The sequence below is a fragment of the Ictidomys tridecemlineatus genome, chromosome 15 (assembly GCF_052094955.1).
Source record: "Ictidomys tridecemlineatus isolate mIctTri1 chromosome 15, mIctTri1.hap1, whole genome shotgun sequence".
NCBI classification, from domain to species: Eukaryota; Metazoa; Chordata; class Mammalia; order Rodentia; family Sciuridae; genus Ictidomys; species Ictidomys tridecemlineatus.
In genome coordinates, this window is record NC_135491.1 from 11,525,315 (window position 1) to 11,546,690 (window position 21,376).

The 21,376-nt window shown below is 49.1% G+C and overlaps 1 protein-coding gene across 3 annotated transcripts; it reads left to right on the forward strand.

The window, feature by feature from the left end:
* Window positions 1-781: 781 nt before the first annotated feature.
* On the forward strand, window positions 782-19,836 carry Smg9 (SMG9 nonsense mediated mRNA decay factor). Of its 3 annotated transcripts, XR_013430746.1 has the most exons (15): window positions 782-1,439; window positions 4,009-4,164; window positions 6,944-7,018; window positions 7,110-7,374; window positions 7,468-7,565; window positions 9,682-9,794; window positions 12,098-12,209; window positions 13,990-14,085; window positions 14,497-14,582; window positions 16,552-16,658; window positions 17,363-17,470; window positions 17,630-17,758; window positions 18,007-18,151; window positions 19,309-19,440; window positions 19,714-19,836. XR_013430746.1 is itself a non-coding variant. In XM_005338188.4 (14 exons), the coding sequence occupies exons 2-14, from the start codon at window positions 4,015-4,017 to the stop codon at window positions 19,385-19,387; spliced, it is 1,563 nt and encodes a 520-aa protein (XP_005338245.1). In that variant the 5' UTR covers window positions 782-1,439; window positions 4,009-4,014; the 3' UTR covers window positions 19,388-19,836. The 3 variants fall into 3 exon arrangements, 2 of the variants coding, with proteins under 2 accessions (XP_005338245.1, XP_040135197.1); XM_005338188.4 differs by having other exon boundaries at window positions 19,309-19,836; XM_040279263.2 differs by lacking the exon at window positions 4,009-4,164 and having other exon boundaries at window positions 783-1,439; window positions 19,309-19,836.
* The last annotated feature ends 1,540 nt before the right edge of the window (window positions 19,837-21,376 follow it).

Consider the following 21,376-nt stretch of genomic DNA (forward strand, 5'->3'; position numbering starts at 1 on the left):
CTCAGCCTCTGAGTTGTTGGGATTACAGGCGTGTGCCACCACGCCCGGGAAAACTAGCATTTTTACAAATCTTTTTTTTTTTTTTGGTCCTGGGAATTAAAGTCAGTCTAATGCATCATAGGTGACTACTCTACCACGGAGCTACACCCCCCACCCAGTCCCTTGAATATAATAAAAAACAAACTTAAAAAGGAAACTAAATCAGATTTCAAATGAAAAGTAGAAGTCGGGCGCCCTCCACAATTCCAGCGTTGAGAGGCTGAGGCAGGAGGATTGCGAGTTTGAGGGCAGCCTGGGCAATTTAGTAAGATCCTGACTCAAAATTAAAAAAATAAAAAATAAAAAGGGCTGGTGATGTAGCTCAGTGGTAGAGGGGGCCCTGGCTTCAGTACTCAATGCCATTCAAAAAAAAAAAAAAAAGAAAAACCACATTCACCACCCCCATCCCTCCACCCTCCCGCCCAAAAAAAAAAAAAAGGGAAATTTTCCATGCACCTCCCTATCTTGCCGCTTGATGACCACCTGCTCTAGCTAGGGCCGCACCACACCCTTTGCGCATGCGCTCCCCCGCACCCCGCCAGCGCCCTCGGCCTTTGGCGCGCTCCAGGTTCTGCCCCGGGACTTTTGAGATTTTGGCTTTTGGTGCGTCCTCCTCCGCCGCTGCCGAGGAATTTATGACGTAGTTCTGCCTGGACCAGGCCGCTTCTCCCACTGACGTCAGGATTCGACCCGCCCACCTCTGCTGGCCCATCTGGTATCCGGGGGTCCGGGGGTCCCCTCGATCCAAGGCTGCACCTTTCTCCAGGGGTTTCCTCCGCCTGGAATGCCCCTGCCTTCCCTTAAGGGTCCAAACGCACTTGCGCTCTTTCTGAAGTGATTTGATCCCCTAGACGCTTCCTCCCTCAAACTGGGACTTCTTCCAGGGCCCCCGCCAGCTGTGGTTCATGCAGAGGACATTAAAATTTCTCCCTGCCGCTTCACTCCACAACGTTAACAAAACCTAAGAGGCGGGCCTCGAACCCCAAATCTCCGGAGCCGCGTGCCCCTCCCTCTTTTCTGTTTAACCCACTGGAAACCGTGCGCCGAAATGACGCGCACGCGCATGGCGCGCTCCCGCCTTCTCTGTCGTCCGCATGCGTCCTGAAGCCAACCTTCTCATCAACGCATGCTCAGCTTGCAGCGCATGCGCAGCGAGCCGATTTCAGCTTGGCCGCACGATATTCCTTCTTTCTTCCTGCTTCGGGACGGCCTTCCTTAGGTGCCCCTTCGGGAACGCCGAGGCCGGTACCGGAGGGACCGGTGTCTGTCTGTCACACTCCCGACCCCCAGGCATCTTTTACGGGCGGGTGGGTTGTTTTTGGAACCTCCCTGCCCCCACCCGATTCCCGTCACGGGAGAGCGCGCGCCGCGCCCCAGGAACCAATCAGCAGCCGCCCTAGGTAAGGAGCCTGCGAGCCTGCGAGCCTGCGCGAGGCGCGCGCACCGGCGGGGAGAGGGGACGCGCCCCAAGCCCCGCCCCTCCCTCGACCGTTAACGGGTCGCTGGGACGTCGGCGGGTGTGCGGAGCTGAGTAGCGAGCGGAGAGTGGCGGCCAAAGGCCGGATTGGCGAGAGTCAGGGCGGGAGACACGAATAATGTGTAAATAGAAATTTAGATTCTGGGAGACCCTACTGTAACCTACCCCAAAAGGACTGAGCAGGTCCCTCCGATAACATGTAAAGAGAAACTGAATTTCCGAACTACCCTCTCGGAAAGCCCAGACCGATTCCTGAACCCTAGGGGGACCTTGCAAGCGCCGTGCAAACGGCGACTGGAGTGGTGGGGTTCCCCAGGGGAGGCCTTTTAAACCGATGCCTAATTACGGGAGGACTGTGCCCACGTAGGAGCCTGTAGGGAGTCCTTTACAAAAAAATGTGTGCATAGGCTATTAAGTTCTGGCGCGCTGGGTGCCTCAAGAGGATGGGACCAAGTTCACAAGTTAGGAACTGGGAGTCTCCCCGAATAACTTGCAAGTGTACAATTCTGCAGGATTCCCCCAAAGGGAGCCTGTGAGGAAATGCTGAACCCCACCCCCCCCCAAGAATGTGTAAATTAGACTATTAAAAATTTCTGAGAGGTCACTATAGGAGCCCTGTAAATAGGCACTTAAGTGGTGGGACACAACATTGGTATCCTCAGATTGCATCTAGGTGGGATAAGTTCAGGGAACTTAGGGGAAAAAGAAGCAGAGCATGTCAAGGATCTTGCCAAGGTCTGCAGCTATTGATATAAACCCAACACATGTTTTTAATTCCCAATACTTAGCTATAACAGGAGCCTTGTGCTCCCCACAATGGCAGTTAGATAAACTCAAATACTGTACATGGTCCTAAAGTAGTGTGCAAAAGGACACTTTATTTGCCTGGGAAGGAGACCCTCATAGGTACATAAACAGATCCTTTAGTACCATTGAGGCATGAAAAACAGACACTTAGGCACTGAGGTTTTCAGAATAATATGTAAACAGACACTTAATTGCAGGGGACAAAAGAGTGACCAAGTTCAGGGGAGAGCTCCATCAGAGACTGTAAACAGTCATTTCAGTGCTGAGTGAATCATTTTCCATAAGCATCCGTAAACAGGCCCTTGTCCTCCTGTCTAGGAAGACAGCCTTCAATCCAATTTGTGGCTGGGGGAGAGGTCACATAGCAAGCAGTGAGAGGGGCTAGATGAGTTGCAGTCTGGCTAGCAAAATTGCTCCTGTGTCTGGTAAATAGATACTTCAGTCTGGAAAGTCTCTCTTAGGGCCTGTTTGTGTCATTAAGTACTGAAATATGGGGGTAGGGAGGATTCATAGAGTGATTTAACAGGCACTTAGCAGGGTCAGCAAACTTTCTATAAAGAACCAAAGAGCAGTTATTTTAAGCTCTATAAACCAGTGTCATCTACTCAACTCTGCCATTGTATCAAGAAGGCAGCCGTAGATAGTTTGTAAATTGATAGATGTGGCTATGTTCTAATAAAATATTGTGTTTGCAAAAACGAGACAGATCAGATTTGACCCACAGATCAGTTTGCTAAGCTGACTTTTGAGTTAGATCCCTATATGATCATGTAAATAGTTTACTACTCAAAATACCTCACTGGAATGATGTACAAACACCTGGGGGAACCTATGAACAGATAATTGAATGGTGGAGACTGGGTCAAGTACATATATAACTAATTAAACACTGATGGGACCATTAAGTGAAATTCAGAGTGTGAGGGATGGCAGACCATCAGGAATGAAAGGTGAACTGACACTGAAATGCAGTGGGTTATCAGGTCAACATAGGCCCATGATGCTAGAACCCCAGCCACTCATATACTAGTAACAGGTCATCAAAAGAGGAGCTGTCAAATGAGGGTCATGTTACTCATTTGTAAGAAAATGACTTGCTGCATTTTGAGATGGAGGATAATTTTTATGTGAATCTGTCCCTATAAATTGTATTTGTGTTAGAGCATTTCAGTAGTTGAAAATGGTTTTGACTTAGAAGTGAAAGAAATGTTTCTCACTGCCTGCAGAGGCATTTAAGATTAATATGGGATTGCCAAACCTTGGTCATGTTTTACCGTGCCTTCTATTAACTTGCTTCCCAGCCCAAGATGGCTGTCTGAGCTCCAGACTTTACACCCACATTCCTTTCAGCCAGGAGGATAAAGAAGCAAAAGGCAAATGCCAGCTTCTATAAAGGAAAGTTTCCTAACATTGCCAAACCATACTTTGGTATCATACCATTGTCCAGAACGTACTTTAGTCATGTGGCCACACCCAGCTACAAATAAAAGCTGAGAAATGAGTCTCAATAAGCCATCTACCTAGCTCAGAACTGAGAATTTGGAAGAAGTAAAGAATGGGTATTGGGAGCCAGCTGGCAGTTGTGCCACAGTTATAGAGCTCTCTTTTGAAAGAAATTCCTGGGGAAGCCAAGTGGAGTGGGAAGAAACTCTCTTTGTCCTGAAATCCCCTCATTCCCTCTGTAGGTGAGCATGTCTGAGTCTGGCCACAGTCAGCCTGGACTCTATGGGATAGAGCGGCGCCGACGGTGGAAGGAGCCTGGCTCTGGTGGTCCCCAGAATCTCTCTGGGCCTGGTGGTCGGGAGAGGGACTACATTGCACCCTGGGAGAGAGAGAGAAGGGTGAGTGTCTTGACCTGAGAGCAGCATTCATGGTCCATTTGTTCCACAAATGTTCATTGAGCATCTGCCATGTGTCAGGCTTCAATCTAGGTGCTGAGGATGTATCTGAGCTGACTTCTCATGGAGTAAGAAGGTGGAGAATAAAAAAGGGGGATGTTTTAGATGATAGCCCCTCTGAAGAGTTGACTTCTGAAGCAGAGACCTAAAGGAAATGAGGGAACAAACCATACCCGAATCTGAGTAGACAGAACAGCAAGTACAAAAGCCCTGAGGTGGCCTGATCTAGTATGTTCAAGGATTAGTCAGGAGGCCAATATGGCTACTGTAGATGAGGGAGGAGGGAGATTGATAGATGAGGACAGAGAGATGGTAAGCCTTGGAAAGAATTACGGATTTCACTCTGAGTAAAATTGTCATTGGAGGGTTTGAGCTGCCAAAATCTCATATTTTATAAAGAGTTGGTAACAATAACAATAGCAACTGTGTCTATTTATCGAGCAGCTTACAATGTGCTGGTACTGTGCTAAGTGCTTTATCCTGTGGGTCTTCCTAAACCCTTAAACCTACCTACCCAATGAAGTAGAACCTTTGACAGTTCTCATTTTCTCTATGAGGAAAATGAACTTAAAAGGCAAAGGGTCTTGCCCCAAATCACAGTCAATAAGCTTTGGGGTCAGGCCTCAGATGCAGGTCCAGATTAATCTCAAGCATAACATCATTCTGACTGGGAATCAGGAGGCCTCAGTTGTGCCTCAGCCTGGCTTTTGCTCTGCTGTGGAACCCAGAACTGGTCCTCTGGTGCTTTCTTTCTCCGTCTTTTTTTTTTTTTGGCATCAGAGATTGAACCCAGGGGCACTTAACCACTGAGTCACAGGGTCTTGTTAAATTGCTTAGGGCCTTGCTAAGTTGCTGAGCTGGCTCTCCTGCTGCAGCCTCCCCAGCCACTGGGATTGCAGTTGTGTGCCACCAAGCCCAGCTCTGGGTGCATTCTCTAAGGCCCTGCCTACGTTTGAGATATTTGGTGGAAGAAAAAAAAATCTGGGACCAGTTTCTGAGCCATAAAACTAAAAATATTAAGAATAATTTTTTTCAAGATGAGCTGGGCTTTTTTTTTCCTATTCTTGGATCACAGCATAGACTATTCTACACAAATCCTTTTGGAGAATGTCACTATCTTCCTACATCATCAGCTTTCATCCCTAAACAAGCAGCTCCCCAGTCTTATCATTGTCTCTGACTTCCCTCCCAAGTCCTAGCAGCTTCCTGACTCACCATGGGTTCCTCACATCTTACACATCCCCTACTGACCTCAGCATCTTCCTGCCATCTCTCCTTGAATTTCTCCTCCCTATGTCAATGACGGTCCATTGAGCCTCATCCTAGGATGCTCCCTCCCTCCTGCTTCCTCTGCTGGTCAGGTTCCAGTGCTGTACATCCTGCCTTCCATACATATCTATCCATGTCTCTCCATCCCAGGTGTCATCCACTTTTCCTTCCCCTCCTGGAAACCTGCTGCCCTTCAGGTCTTCCCTTGAAATATTTCTTCTTTCTAACACACTTTCATGTTACCCTTTTGTTTGTTGTTCTTTGAGCCAAGGAAGTGAGCAGGGTTTAGGTATCTTCAGTGACTGGGTGAAGAAGCAGATCAGTGAGTGGTCAAGATTTTCCCGAGTTACTCAATTAACCAAAGAAGGAATAGGACTTTCCCCTCTTGTAAGAGTGGAGGGGGAGTCAGGGGAGTCAGGAAGAGAGCAACATGTGGCAATCAGTCCAGAGCCCTCTGGTGCAGGTCTGAGGAAGAAGTGATCCAGACAGCAAGTACTGCCAGCAGCTCTCGCATTGGAAGCACTTGCCTGTGTCAGGGGCCATGCTTGCAGTTTGCAAGTTCTTTCATTTTTGTCTTCATAATAGTCTTGTGAGGAAGAAACACCTAAACCCACCCACTGGAGGGGGAAACTGAGGCACATGTGAGGGGTAGTTTCTTATTCAAGTTCATAGCCAAAAATAGGTTAGACCAGGTTTGAGCCGATCTGTCTGGCCTCAGAGCCGTGGCTTCTTCCCCCTGGACTTGTTTAATAGAGACAGCTGATCAGAAAGTGTGGGGAGCCATCTGAATGACCCACGCCTTCCAGTCCTGAAGCAGGAGGCTCTGACCAGTCATTACATTTCATGGTGACTTGGGCGTTGCCCCGTTCGGATAGAGTTGAAGGTCTTCAGATGTAGGTGTCACCCCTGGGGTTGAGGTACTCCCAGATACCCTGGCCTTTTTTGGATAGAACGGTCTAAAGAACAAGGGTCCCCCCAATAAAAGCTCACTTCCAAACGTGCTCTCACTCTCTGGCCAGCCTCTCGTGACTTTCTCTTGTTCTCCCTTTTGGGGAGCCTGAGGCCGAGAGCAGTGTCCTGAAGCTTGTGTAAAGGTAATTTGTGTCTGTGTTTTATTTGGTGTCCCTGCAAATTCACTGAGCGACCTTAAGTTCAACTTCCTGCACAGGTTGGGGGCGGCAAGAATGGATGAGGACATGATTCTGGAGCCAGGCTGCCTCGTTCAAATCCTGCTCCAGTGCTTATTGACTATGTGACTTTGAGCAAGCCAATTAGGCTCTCTGTGCCTCTGTTAAGTGGGAGTAACAGTATCTGTCCCCTAGATGTGTTGGTAGGATTGAAGAAGGTAATATGTGGAGGTTTTTTAAGTGATACCTGGCCCCTAAAGGCCATCTAGAATGTCTAGGAGATCCAGGGGAGCCATTCCTGAGTAATTGCCTTTCCTTGACCACAGGATGGCAGTGAAGAAACGAGCACTTCCGTCATGCAAAAAACCCCCATCATCCTCTCGAAACCTCCAGCAGAGCGGGTGAGCTGGGAATCACCTTTGGAAGCGGGGAGAAGGGGAGCCATTAGGGAAGAGATCCCCTCCGTTGGCTGAAACCTTCTTACTCCCACAGTCAAAGCAGCCACCACCTCCAACTGCCCCTGCTGCGCCACCTGCTCCAGCCCCTCTGGAGAAGCCCATTGTCCTCATGAAGCCACGGGAGGAGGGGAAGGGGCCTGTGGCTGTGACAGGTGCCTCTACCCCTGATGGCACTGCCCCACCACCTCCTGCAGCCCCTGCACCACCCAAGGGAGAGAAGGAGGGTCAGAGACCTACGCAGCCTGTGTATCAGATCCAGAACCGGGGCATGGGCACTGCCGCACCAACAGCCATGGACCGTGAGTTGGGGCCAGGCAGGCAGGTTGGGAGCTGGCCCCCATCATACGTAGACCTTCACCGCATCCTCTGATTTCTGCTTTTCCTCTCTCCAGCTGTTGTGGGCCAGGCCAAACTACTGCCCCCGGAGCGTATGAAACACAGCATCAAGTTGGTGGATGACCAGATGAATTGGTGTGACAGTGCCATTGAGGTACTGGGATCCCTGCCTACCTGAGCTTCCCTGGGTCCCACACCTTCTGTCCCTTCACCCCTACCTCTGGCTCTCAGTAGGCACCACCAGACTAGACAACTTTCGGGCAGCTACAGCAGTGAATAGGGTCAGAATCAGAAAGTTCTTGCCTAACCAGCCCTGGGTGTCTACCAACTCAGCTGTGCTAGTTGTTAAACTACTGAAATACTTTGGTACTACTTGGTAAAGAGGTACTCCCAGATACCCTGGGATCTCTTGTGCCACCTCACAGCAGAGGTGTCTCCTGGATCATGCTGCAGCTCTCCTAATTGGTTGAAACTCTTCACTGTCTCAATGTAGTTCTCAGTCTCATCCCTTAGAGGTCTCTCATTCCAGCTACCCCTGTTCTGGTTCACACCTCACATTCCTCGACAAAAATACCTACCTCCTCTTCTCTGTTGGTTTTTCTCCCCCAAACCTGTCACATCACACTCCTGCTCAGATTATCCCTATGGTGTCCCCCAACTAATAGCAACCTGGACTTATTAGGAAAATATGCCTGGCTCATGTAGTACCTATAATACCAGCTCCTGCTGCCTTTATGTCCACTCTCACATTGACATCAACTGGAGATGTAAAAAAAAAAAAAAAAGCCTGGCACAGTGGCACACACCTGTAATCCCAGCAGCTCTGGAGGCTGAGGCAAGAACATTGTGAGTTCAAAGGCAGCCTCGGCAAAAGCAAGGCGCTAAGCAACTCAGTGAGACCCTGTCTCTAAATAAAATATAAAATAGGGCTGGGGATGGGGCTCAGTAGATGAGTGTCCGTGAGTTTAATTCTTGGTAACCCCCCACCCCCAACCCTCAAGAAAAGTGTCCAGGCCCTATCCTTCAGCACCATCAAGTAGAAATTGCTGCAGTGATGGAAATGATGTATGTAATGTAGCCACTACCTCTGTATTGGGCTGTTGGAACACTTGAAAGGTGGCTAGTACAACTAAGAATCAGATTTTTTTTTTCATACTAGGAATTGAACCCAGAGATATCAGTGAGCCACATCACCAGCCCTTTTTTCATTTTGAAACAGATTCTCACTAAGTTGTGAGACTGGCTTCCAACTTGTGATCCTCCTGCTTCAGCCTCCCTAGTCACTGGGATTATAGGCATGAGCTACCATGCCTGGCTAGGAACAGATTTTTTAATTTCCTTTAATTAAGTATCCACATGTGATCAGTGCCTACCATTGAACAGATATTATGCTTTAAGGTATTAAAGCTCATTAACTACTGATTAAGCCCAGTTCATTTGTTTGTTTTTTGGTACTGAGGATTAACCCAGGGGCATGCTACCACTGAGCCAAACACCCCCTACCCCTACCCCCATTGAGAAAGGGATTCACTCAGTTGCCTGGGTTGGCCTTGAACTTGTGATCCTCCTGCTTAATCTTCCCAAATTGCTGGGATTATAAACCTGTTTCACTGCACCCAGCTCCCCACCCCACCCCCACTTTTTTTATTTCATAGCTCTTCCCATGATTCTAAGGAACCAAACTTCAGGGAAGCAAGATTTTCCTTGAGTATCTCTTCTGCCCCCTTGTGGTAAAAGGCAGCAAAACTGGTGGACAGAGGCAAAGGTCTCTTTAGAGAGCCTGAATGTTCTGATCTCTGCTTCTGCACGCCACTGCCTTTGTCATGCTTCCTTGTTTCCTACACCTGCCTGAAGCAGGGAGCCTCTCAGAAGTCTGTTTCAAGAGCCCTCAGTTATCCATTCCTGTCTTTCCAAACCTGCTCTTTAGTTTCTCTGCCTCTAACCTTCTCTTCCGCAAGATCAAACATCCCTTTTTTCTCCCACTGTGTTTCAGCCACTTTGACTTCCTTTTAGTTTCTTGACCATGCCAGGCTCTTTTCCACAGAACTCTTACAGATATTGTTCTTTGTATCCACAACATTCCACATAACCCCACCATGACACAGAACAGAGGCCTTTTGCCCAAATGAGGAGATTGGGACCAGAGACGTTTTTCTTCCTATCTGATAAAGCAGGTGGGCAAGCCCCAAAGGTTTCTGGGGTCTCCAATCTTGCTTCAGCACCAACATCTAACATATTTGTGAAAGTCATATTCCTATATTTTCCCACAGTACCTATTGGATCAAACCGACGTGTTGGTGGTTGGTGTCCTGGGCCTCCAGGGGACAGGCAAGTCCATGGTCATGTCATTGTTGTCAGCCAACACTCCAGAGGAAGACCAGAGGTGAGGGGATCAGTTAGGGATGCAGGAGGCCAGGAGGGAGGTGGGCATTCACTTGGGGTAGGGACAGAGTGGGTCTGAGTATTATAAGTGATGTTACCAAAGCAGTTGCTTCTCTTCTCTAGGTCTCAGTTCTTCATTAGAAGAGGATAATTATGGGCTGGACCAAGTCTGCACAGCCAGTTTTGTTCCTTCTTCCCTCTTTTCCTGCTTTTGATAGAGCCCAGGCAGGAAGTTGGATGTTAAGTTGGATTTGGGATAGGTTCAGGCTCAGCCCTGATTGCTTATCAGCCAGTTGACCTTGGGCAGGTCTCTTTACCACCCAAATCCCACATTCAAGTGGATTTGGGGAAGAGGAACCCCAAACCTGTCAGATCACACTCAAGAAGGCATAGATTTCTCATTATTGCTTAGTATGTGCCAGGTATTGTGCCAGGTCCTGTGGGACAACAGAATGTAAAACTGACAAAAATCTGCTTTCATGGCATTTATATTTAACAGGGGAGATTGAAAACAAGATCTATCACTTGCCATGTTAGATGATGATAACAAAAGAAGAGGTATGGGGGAGATGGTTGGGCCTAGGTTTGTTTTGAACAGGGTGATCAGGAAGGCCTTTGTAAAGAGAACATTGGAGAAAACTCAGACTTGGGGTGGAGTGTTCCAGTGAGAGGCAATGGCAAATGCAAGTCTTTGAGGTGGGAACTTCCCAAAGTATGTGCAAAATAGTGTGGAGGCTAAGGAGCTGGAGCAGAGGAAGCAAGAAGGGCAGTCAGTAGCTGTAAGCACTTGCTCAGTATGAGCAGGGCCCTGGGTTTGATGCCCAGCACCACAAATAAAGAACAGGAGTCGGGGCTGGGGATGTGGCTCAGTGGTAGAGCACTTGCCTCGCATGCGTGAGGCACTGGGTTCGATCCTCTGCACCACGTAAAAATAAATAAATACAATAAAGTTATTTAAAAAAAAAAAAAAAAAGAACAGGAGTCATAGGACATGAGGTCAGAGAGACAAACGGAGGCTTCAGTCCTGGGCCTCAGGAGTCATTCTCTGTTCTTGCCACCCACAGTCCTTACCTCAGCAGTGAGGGGGATTTTTTTCAAATCAAAATTTGTTCCCATTAAACCTCTACTTATCAGGGGCTTCTCTAGGCTCAAAGACAATAGCCCCAGCTCCTGACCATGTCCTACAAGGTCCTTTGTGGCCTCTTTCTGCTGCTACCTCTTCCTGTGTCCCACTGTTCCATTCTTTCTGCTCTTACCAGTACTTTCTACAAGCCACCTTTCTTTTCCTGAAATAGCCCTCTACATCTAACTCCTCTCTCTCTCTCTCCTGCACACCCACCTAATTAACTCCCTCTTTGTCTCCCCCACAGTGTCATTTCCCTCTTCATGGCAGCTCTTCCCGGTTCCACCAACTGCATTGTCCCCCCTCAGTGCTACACACCTCTTCTTTCTACTGCCCACAGTTACCAATTTCCTTTGATTTCTAAGCTCCACAGAAGCAGAGACTGTGTCTTTCTTGTTCTCTGCTCAGTCCTGGTACCTGGCAGATAGGAGGTTTTCGTGCAGTGTTTGTGAAGTGGGCGGATGCCTGCTCTGTGACAAGACAATGGAGCATCTTCAGGAGATAGAAATTACCCTTCAGGAGGCAGATACTATTATTCTGGTTTTTCAGGTTGAAAGAGAAAATCATTCGGTCACAGAGTTGACTTTAGTAGTGGAGGGCAAGACCCAGCTCTGCCTCCTTTACCCTCATGTTCCCAGCACCCAGCACAGGTAGAAATGAGACTTGCCTAGGGGAGGAATTGAGAACCAAGACTCCAAACTGTCTTTCACCATGGGGCTGGAGAGCGTTCAGTGCTGTCCTCGTGCTTGGCATATAGCAGAAACACTCGGTAACTAGGAGCAAAAGACTATGTAATTGCTGTATACTAGGCACTATTCTAAGGGCTTTGCATATATTAACTTCACAGTAATCCTAAAAGTTTGGGTACTGTTGTTATCCCCTGTTTATAGATGGGCAAACTGAGGAGAAAGGGATCAAGCCATAGAGCCAGGAAGAGAGAGAGCTGAGATTTTAATCCTGGCAGTCTGGAAGATCTTGTCTCTGCTCTTAAATATCTCAGTCTACTAATCTATGGGCAGAAATAAAGGCATGGGTTACAAAACATGACCCCCTTTAGATACAAACCCCAGATAGAAGGCTTAGTGGGCAGCAGGAAACGGCATCTCCCTGCTTATGGGGTTCTTCTCTGAATCGTCAAGGCCCAGAACCAGCAACTCACCACTGCGTTCTCCTCATCACAGGGCATATGTTTTCCGGGCCCAGAGCGCTGAAATGAAGGAACGAGGGGGCAACCAGACCAGTGGCATAGACTTCTTCATCACCCAAGAACGGATTGTCTTCCTGGACACACAGGTGCCAGCACCACACTTGCCTCACCTTCCCACGCTCAGCCCCATGGTAGGGGGTTATGAAGCCAGAACCTTGAGTGGCTTCCATGTGCGCCTGGCCAGGCCATGCTCGTACTGGATGCCCCTGGTCAGGTCATGTCTTTTCTTGGCCCTTAATCTCTTCCAAGTCAGGTTTTGCCCCTCCCATTCATGCACACTGTGGTCTGAAGGCTCTTCTAGCACATTTCCAGTGCTTTCAAGTGTGAGCCCAGAGCCTGACCCTTTAACTCTTACCAGCTAGGAAACTTGACATTTTAACCCCCTTAATCCTCAAGTCTTTATCAGCAAATGGGGATGAGAGTTGTACTTAGCATCTTAGGAGTTTTGAGGATTCAGTGGAGCAGTCCAGGCCCAGTGCTTGACTGGGATGTGGCATGAGGTTAGTGCTCAGACTTGTTATCGTCGTTAGAACTGACCTGTCATGCATTTGCTTGGCAGCTTTCCTCAGCTGCTCCCTAGCTGTCCGGCAGAGTCCCGGTTCCTCAGCCTGACATTGAATTCTGTGGCTTGACTCCTTCAGTCTTCTCTCCTCAACCTCTCTGGGGTCACCAGCTTCACACGCAACAGCTCTTCTCCAGGGCCCTCTCCTCTCTGGCCTCTGTGCATCCTGTTGTCTTTACCTGAAACCAACAGTGACTGTTGCAGACTTGATCACGTTGTTCATCATTTCCATTCCTCAGTTTTTTCGAGTGGGGAAATATATTGCCCACCTCCCAGGGTGTTTGTGAAGTTTCAAAGACCAATACAAGTGAAGTCCTGATGGTAGTGCTCAGCTTGAATTGAGTGCTAAATGCACTTAGTATTGTCACGATACACAGCTAAACCTTCTCCCCGAGGAGTCCCGCGGGGGTGGCCTCCTCTCAGAAGCCTCCCGCCTCTGATGCCCACTGTTGCCAGGTGCACTTCCCTTCACAGCAAGTGCTTTGCCAGTGTGTGCTGCCACTCCCCACCTGTCATGCTTTCAGGGCACAGGGTCTGGGCCATAGTTGGTGCTCATACTTGGTAGAACAGCATTCTGGTCACTAGGTATTGATGACAGAGAGTGGAAAACCTACAAATGTGAGGTGAGCACTGTGTGCCAGGCCCTGTGCAGGGGCCACCAGGACCTAGAGACAAACCACCTGGCTGTGGGCTGAGTCCGAGGCCTGTGAGGGGAAGAAAGGAAGGTAAGATATAACAGAGTCCTGCTTGGGTTTTAGAGTCCTAGAAAGCGAGCAGTTGTGAAAGCCCTTGCCAAAAGAATTTCACTCACCACAGTAAGTAGTAGTGACTGTGGAGGTTACTTAACTCATTTTTCAGTGGAATGGCCCTTTAAGAAAAGTTGTCGAGCCTCACCACTGAACTTTTACATGCACTGATGTAATTTTTAAATCCTCACCGGATTTCACACTACTAGTTGTTTTTGACCTAAGTAATTATCATAGCACAATTTTGAAAGCATATGAAACAACTAACAACAAAAAGAGTCTTTAAGGGATGTGACTCATTCAAGTAAATGATAAATTTATTAGCACCAGGAGATGGCTTCTCTTTGGGCCTGAGGTACTTTCGAGCAGTGATGATTTGTAAAGGAGCTGGGGGAAGCGTATCTGCTTTGAAATTTTTTCCCTTTACCCTCCTCCTGCTTCCTAGCACTGTACTAATTAGAAATTGCCTGCTCCTGTTTCTTTGTCTGAAGACTGTATGGAAGTCTGGTGGCTGTGATCGGCCCCTTCCCTCACTTTGTCTTCTCTCCTGTGCTCCAGCCTATCCTGAGCCCCTCCATCTTGGACCATCTCATCAATAATGACCGCAAACTGCCTCCAGAGTACAACCTTCCCCACACCTATGTTGAGATGCAGGTAAGGGAGCCTAGCCAGACCAAGGGTGAGGATTTTACACTCCCCTCCCACCCTCTCAGGATCTGTGATGGGAGCTGCATGTGGTTGTTGACTCAGTGTCTGCTTCATAAGAGCCCTGGGGCCCTGAGAGCTGTAGGAAGAGGACAGCATGAAGAATCAGATCTGGCTCAGCTCCTGCCCCTTTCCCTTCAAGCTGCAGCATCCTCCTTTGTAAAATGGGGCCGTGCCTGCTGCCTGCCCTAGTCAGGATTGGCCTGTAAGGGAGGTGCCTGTACAGCGCCTGGCAACAGAAGGTGCTTGAAGGCTCTGAGGCCATTGCCCTGCTGCTCCCTCAGCTTAGTCCTAGGATCAGGAACCATAGTCTGGGCATCAGAGACCCTCAATTCTGTTGTTCCTTCCTACCCGTCTTAGTCACTCCAGATTGCCGCCTTCCTCTTCACGGTCTGCCATGTGGTGATTGTCGTCCAGGACTGGTTTACAGACCTCAGTCTGTACAGGTGAGGAGCGGGTCAGGAGGTGGAGTGAGGTGTGAGACAAAGGCCCTGAGACTGAACCCACAGGCCCAGGGTCTCACAAGTTTCACACAGCAGCCCGTTGGCGTGGGTCTTCCCCACCTAACCCCCTCCCCAAAGATGCACATGCACTTGAAACCCTCACTGACTTCACATGGCTCAGAATAATATTCAAAGGCCTTCCATGCTTGCCTTACAAGCTCCTATGCATCTGATCACCTTGCTGAGCTCTACTCCTGCTTGCCCTCACTTCCTCCATTAAAGACATATGGGCTTTGTGATTCTTCCTCCTCCAGCTCAGGATCGTTGCATGCCATTCCTCAGCTGGAAACAACTTTTCCTGCAGATCTTCTCAGACCCCTTCATACTGCTTGGGTCAACCTCAGGCCCTCCCTGACAATATATAACAACATCCCCTGTGACTTCCCCCACACACTGTTTTCCTTCATTGCACTTAACCACTCCAGTGGGAGGTTATGGATCTCCTGATGATCTCTCTCCCCTACAAGAGTGTGAGCCACAGGAGGGCAGGGTCCCAGGCACCTCATACAGTGCTTGGCTTGGCACAAGGTAGATATTTAATACAAAGTTGTGAAAGAAGAGCCACCATCCTCTGGGATTCATTCACATGACAAGTACATTGAACACTGTGGATGTCAGGTGCCGGGATACATGGGTGAACGAAACAGATAAAGCAGACTGCTCTCATGGAGTTTTATATTCTGGTGGGAATATTGGCTCCCGAGTGGGCACATGAAAGAGCCTTGTTGTTAAGCCATTTTCTGCAGGTGGGTTTCTCAGAGTAGGTGGGCCCCTTAAAATTGTAGTAATGTTTTTGTTTATGAGGAGAAAGTCCACATATTTTATTAGACCCCATTATCCCTTATCTTGGATAACAGGTTTATTTTATTTACTTTCACATACTGGGAAAGTTTATTTCAAAATAGCACAAACTGAAAACATGCCCCCATAAAAACCTGCACACAGATATTTATAGCACCTTTATTCGTAATTGCCAAAACTTGGAAGCAACCAAAGTGTCTTGCAAAAGGTGAATGGATAAAGAAACTGGTACATCCAGACAATGGCATATTATTCAGTGCTAAAAAGAAGTGAGTGTTAAGCTATGAAAAGACACAGAGGAAACTAAAATGCTTATGAGAAAGCCAATATGAAAAGGCTGTGTACCATGTGGTTCCAACTTTATGACTTTAACTTTACAAAAATGCAGAACTGTGGAGACAGTAAACAAATAGTGGTTGCCAGGGGCTGGGGGTGGAGGGAGGGAGGATTTGGCAGAGCACAGAAGACTTTTTTAGGGCAGTAAGTACTCTGTAAGGTGCTGTAATGGTGAGGACATGTCATTATAATTTGTCCAGATTCAGAATACGCAACACAGAGAGTGAACCCTAATGTAAATTATGGGTTTGGTAATAACCATGTGTCAATGTAGGATCATCAGTAACAAATGCACTGCTCTTACAGGGGATCTTGATGGTTGGGGAGGCTGCGTGGGGGGGGCACAGGAGGTATATGAGAACTCTGTACTTCTTGCTTAGTTTTGCTGTGAACTTAAAGCTTCTAAAAAATAGTAGTTTTGTTTTGTTTTGTTTTTGAGCCAGGGTCTGTGTTGCCCAAGCTAGGCTCAAGTGATCCTGCCACCACAGCCTGCCAAATAACTGGAACTACAGATGCATGCTACCATAACTGGCTATTTTTTTAAAATATGGTAAACACATAAAATTTTTGTACAGTTGACATAGTTCCATGGATTGGTGTCTGAGAGGGCTGTCTCTGAACTCCTTAAAATTGTGTGAGAAATATGGCATGTATGTGACTATAGCTTTCATCAGAATTTCAAGGGGCACCCTACCTCCAGACTGGGGGGTAAGGAGTGCAAGTGTTTATTGCTCCTGCAATAACAAATAAACAGCCTTTCACTCCAAACCCCCAGGTTCCTCCAGACAGCAGAGATGGTGAAGCCCTCCACTCCGTCCCCCAGCCACGAGTCCAGCAGCTCATCAGGCTCTGATGAAGGCACCGAGTACTACCCCCACCTGGGTACGAGGTTTCCTGGGGGCTAGAGGAACGGGCAGGAGGAAGAAGGAGGGAGTGAAAGCCATGAGCCTCAGGAAGCAGGGAGAGCAGATGTGGGATCTGGAAAGAGCACGTAGGAGAGTTGTGAAGAGGGAAATCAAAAGGGATTAGCTGCTGCTTCCTCTCAGATTCCCGCTGCCTCAGTACAGTCCTGGCCACCAAGCCTAGGATCAGAAAGGATCTGCCTATTTCTGGGTCCCTGGCATTTCTTGGTATAGGGCTCAAGAAAGGAGTGTTGGGTTGATTGGAGGAGCCCTCAGGTGCCTATTCTTCCTCGTCCAGCCTTTGTACCTGCCACTCCTTTCCTGCAATGTCCTCGGTTCACCTTCTGCAAAGATCTCGTTCATTTACGACCCTCTACCCCATGCAAGGTCTTCCCTACCTCCCTGGCCTTGCTAAGCCCCTTATGCTGCTTTTCACACTCCCAATCGTATGGCGGTCTTCCTCATCTTTCCATTAGACTGGCTGCTCCTTGAGGGCAGAAACCAGTTCCGACTTGTCCCTGGACTCTAGAATCTCCCTGCACAGGGCTTGGCATTAAGGTGAGGTTACATAAATATTGACGGTGATATGAACTCCAGGTGAGGGCAGATCTTTAGGGTGAGAAAGGGGACTCTGTGAGAGCCAGCACTGCTTTCCTCACGAAGCCTGTCTGCTCCCGCCCTCAGTCTTCCTACAGAATAAAGCTCGCCGGGAGGACTTCTGTCCCCGGAAGCTGCGGCAAATGCACTTGATGATCGACCAGCTCATGGCACATTCCCACTTGCGTTACAAGGGTGAGAACCACCTTCTAGCTAAATAGTAGCTTTCTTACCCATGGTATGATCCCCTGGCAGAGACCCCCAGACCTCCTGGCTCTGGCTCTAACATTATCTACTCTCACCCCCCTGACCCACAGTGTGGTACCTATAGGCTGAAGTGTTTTCCTCCTCTAGGTACTCTGTCCATGTTACAGTGCAATGTCTTTCCTGGGCTCCCGCCTGACTTCCTGGACTCTGAGGTCAACTTGTTCCTGGTGCCCTTCATGGATAGTGAAGCAGAAAGTGAGACCCCACCAAGGGCAGGTATTCTTCAAGGGAATCGGGGCCGTGGGGAGATAGCCTTCCCTGGGGTAGGAGATGAAATAGGCTGTCCTGATCTGGGAGTGACATGGACCTGAGAAAAGATGTCCCTAAAATGCTTGGACCCTTTCTTAGGAACCTGTTCAGAGTTGTGAGGGTATAGGAAGAGTTGGATTGGGGCTGAACTCTGCTGATTGCAGGGAGACCTTCCTGCAGTCTGCCTGTCTTATTCTCCCCACCCCACTCTCCAGGGCCTGGTTCCAGCCCACTCTTCTCCCTGCTGCCTGGGTACCGTGGCCACCCTAGTTTCCAGTCTTTGGTGAGCAAGCTCAGGAGCCAAGTGATGTCCATGGCTCGGCCACAGCTGTCACACACAATCCTTACTGAGAAGAACTGGTAAGAGCTTTTTGTAGAGGGTCAATTAGAGGTGCCCCACCCTACTGCAAACTAAAGTGGGGTCTCGGAGATCTGTGTGACTTCATTTAGCCCTCCTCTCCAGACCTCAGCATCCTTTTCTGGAGCAGTGATGATTGCTGCCGACTTAGAAACACCTTATCCGTGCCAGGCAGCATGCCGTTTCATGACTTTGGATCCTCCTGATTAGCAAGTGGGGGGCGGGTAACAGGTCTTTTCACAAGATTTTATTGGTTGGAAATTTAGCCTCAGAGAAAAGTGTCATATAGAAAGGTCACACTTGATTGTTAAGAGAAGGATCAATGAGCCTAGTTAAACCTGAAGATCCAAGGACCTGAGTGAACTAATCTTACAGGAGATGGGAACCGGAAGCCAACAGGAGCCACAGGCGCTGTGTTCAGCTCTCAGTGGGTAGCTCCGTCTCACTGTCTTCCTCCACTTTCCTCCTTCCCTGCCTGCTGACTCTCTCCCTGCTTCCACATGCCTCTAAACTTCTTTTCTAGCCAATACTTTACATGACTTCTGTGTCCAGAGCCCACAGCCAATGGGTCCAGGCCTGCCTCATTTTATTTCCAAGAGAAAGATGAAAAATAGCTTGGCTCCGTGCAGCCCCTCTTCCTTGGCTCCCCGCGGTCTGTTTTCAGTTGGCTGTGGCCAGGAGGGGCTAGGAGTGCAAACACAGCAGGAAGACACTGGGGGCTTATAGGGCGCCAGCGGGTGTTCAGCCTCACTCTGCTCCTCCCACTGGTCTGAGCCAGGGCCCAGTGGGGATGGGGAGGACCTGGCTGGTAGAGGTTGTGCAGCTGCTGCAAAAATGATTTCCACCATCACAACATTGGAGGGAGGTAGGAGTAAAAACCTTCCCCCACAGAGGCCATACTGCAAGGGGTAGGAGGTTTGACTCAGATACGGCACCTGAAGTTTTCCTGGGAGCCCAGCACCTAGCTCCAGTTCCCTGGGTGAGATGAGAGAACCAGGGCTGCCTTCCATTGGGGTTGGCGTCTTCCCTGTGTCTCAGTCAAGGAGAGTGGGCTCTGAGAGACTCTGGAGTCATGTGCTGGGCCATACACGGCCTCCATTCTCCCACCTGCCCAGGGGCCTCGGCCATAGCCACCCTGACTGTTGACCTCCTCTCACAGGTTCCACTATGCTGCCCGGATCTGGGATGGGGTGAAAAAGTCTTCTGCTCTGGCAGAGTACAGCCGCCTGCTGGCCTGATGCCAAGGGGAGGAGAACGCCATGCAGGGAGCCTCCCGGGTCCTCAGTGGACAGTGAGGAGCACACATGTCCTTCCCCTGGTGGGGTGGAGAGTGGAGCAGACCTGACGGATGAGGGATCGTGACTTCCCCGCCCAGAGACATGAGGTGTCCAGGACCAGGCTCTGCACCCTCAATTCCTGGGGGTTTGCTCAAGGGGTGACTTTAAGAGATCCCACCCCAACATGGGATGAGCAGCCTATCCTAAGTCCCCCATAGGGACAGGCAGTGGGAGGAGTTAAAGTGGTCACCAGGAAGCCCCAAGCCTTGTCTTGACTCCCTCTTTAGGGACAGGAGCATCCGGCCCCTCTCCCAGGCTCCAGGACCTTCCCTGGAAGGTGAGATGGGATCTAGAGTGCTCTGTATTGGGGCGGATCTGGTGGTTCGAATAAACATGGTCATGCAAGTGTCTCATCGTGCTCCTCTTATTCCATCCCCTCCACCCAGCATACGGACCCGGGGAGCAGGGCAATTATTCTTGTCTCCCCATTGGATCTTAAATGACCTTGCCTCAAGGACACATCCATCCAGTATGGGGCACCAACTTCAGGAACAGAGATCAGTGTCTGCTAAGATGGAAGCCCCCAGAAAGGGCTGTTCTGCTTTCCCAGGTTGCATGGAGTCTCCCATCCCTGTGTTTTGAATGGGAGAGTACACTGTCCAGCTAAATGTGGTGACCACGCTCGCTCTTCTGCTCTCTTGACAATGGCTGCCTTCGGGTTAAATGCCTAGTTAAATAGAATACTTTTGTTTTAAAACAGAACTTGTCCTTAGTTAAATATAGTACTTATCCTTAATTCAAATATCTTACCTTATCCTTACAGACAGTGCCTGCTGTTGGCTAAATACAGTGGCCTCCTTTCCTTGTAAAACTCATTTCCTCTTAAAACTGGAGTCCCTACCTTTAATTTAAATCTGGAATCTACCCTCAGTTAAATGTACTGTACAGTTCAATATAGAGTCAACCCTCATCTGCTCAGTTAAATACAGAACATAATCTTAGTTCACTGTTGCCCAAAGCGTGTCTCCAAATTGGCCTAGCACCCCAGTTAGTCCTCACCCGCCAATCATGCCAGTCACGTTCCACAAAGCAGTTGTTCCAGTCGGGCCAGCAGAGTCTTGTCGGTGCACTTGTCTCCCTTGCTTCCTCCTCTCAGGCATACCCATCCTGTTCTAGCATCCATATAGAGGGTATCCTGGGGCCTCCTCAGAAAAAAGCAGGACTGAAGCTAGGACAGTGAAGAAAGCAGTGGCAGGCCGGCCATCAGGATGGAAGGGGGCAGTCCCTGCTGGTCCCCAGAGAGCAAGGCTAAAGTTTAGAAGGGAGACAAGAGACCTGGGGCAGGCTCTGGTGCTACCGCTCCTTGACTCCCCTCGCTGGCCATTGTCCCAGTGTTAAGTGATCCTCAGGGGCCCTTCAGAGCTGTGACATTTCTGCCTTCTGACAAACGCTTCTAAATCCTTCACTCCATGCCTCTCTCTGTGTACGAACCCTCCAACTGCCACCCGCAGCTGCAGACTAAGCTCCTCCCTGTCAAAACCTGTGAATCCTGTCCCACCCAAGGGGTCTGCTGGGTGGCATGGGGGGTTGAGAGAAGGGAAAGTAGGGCATCGATCAGAAGGGGGGGAAATGAGGGAGTGGCAGGGCAAAGAAAAAAATGAGCCCATAAGTGAGGTATAGGTTGGATTCCCCGAGGATCGATCTATTTGTTTTAAATTTTTTTTAGGGGCTGGGAATATGGCTCAGGCAGTAGCGCGCTCCTCTGGCATGCCTGCGGCCCGGGTTCAATCCTCAGCACCACATACCAACAAAGATGTTGTGTCCGCCGAGAACTAAGAAATAAATATTTTAAAAAATTTCTCTCTCTCTCTCTCTCTCTCTCTCTCTCTCTCTCTCTCTCTCTCTCTCTCTCTCTCTCTCTCTCTCCCCTCTCTCACTCTCTCTTAAAAA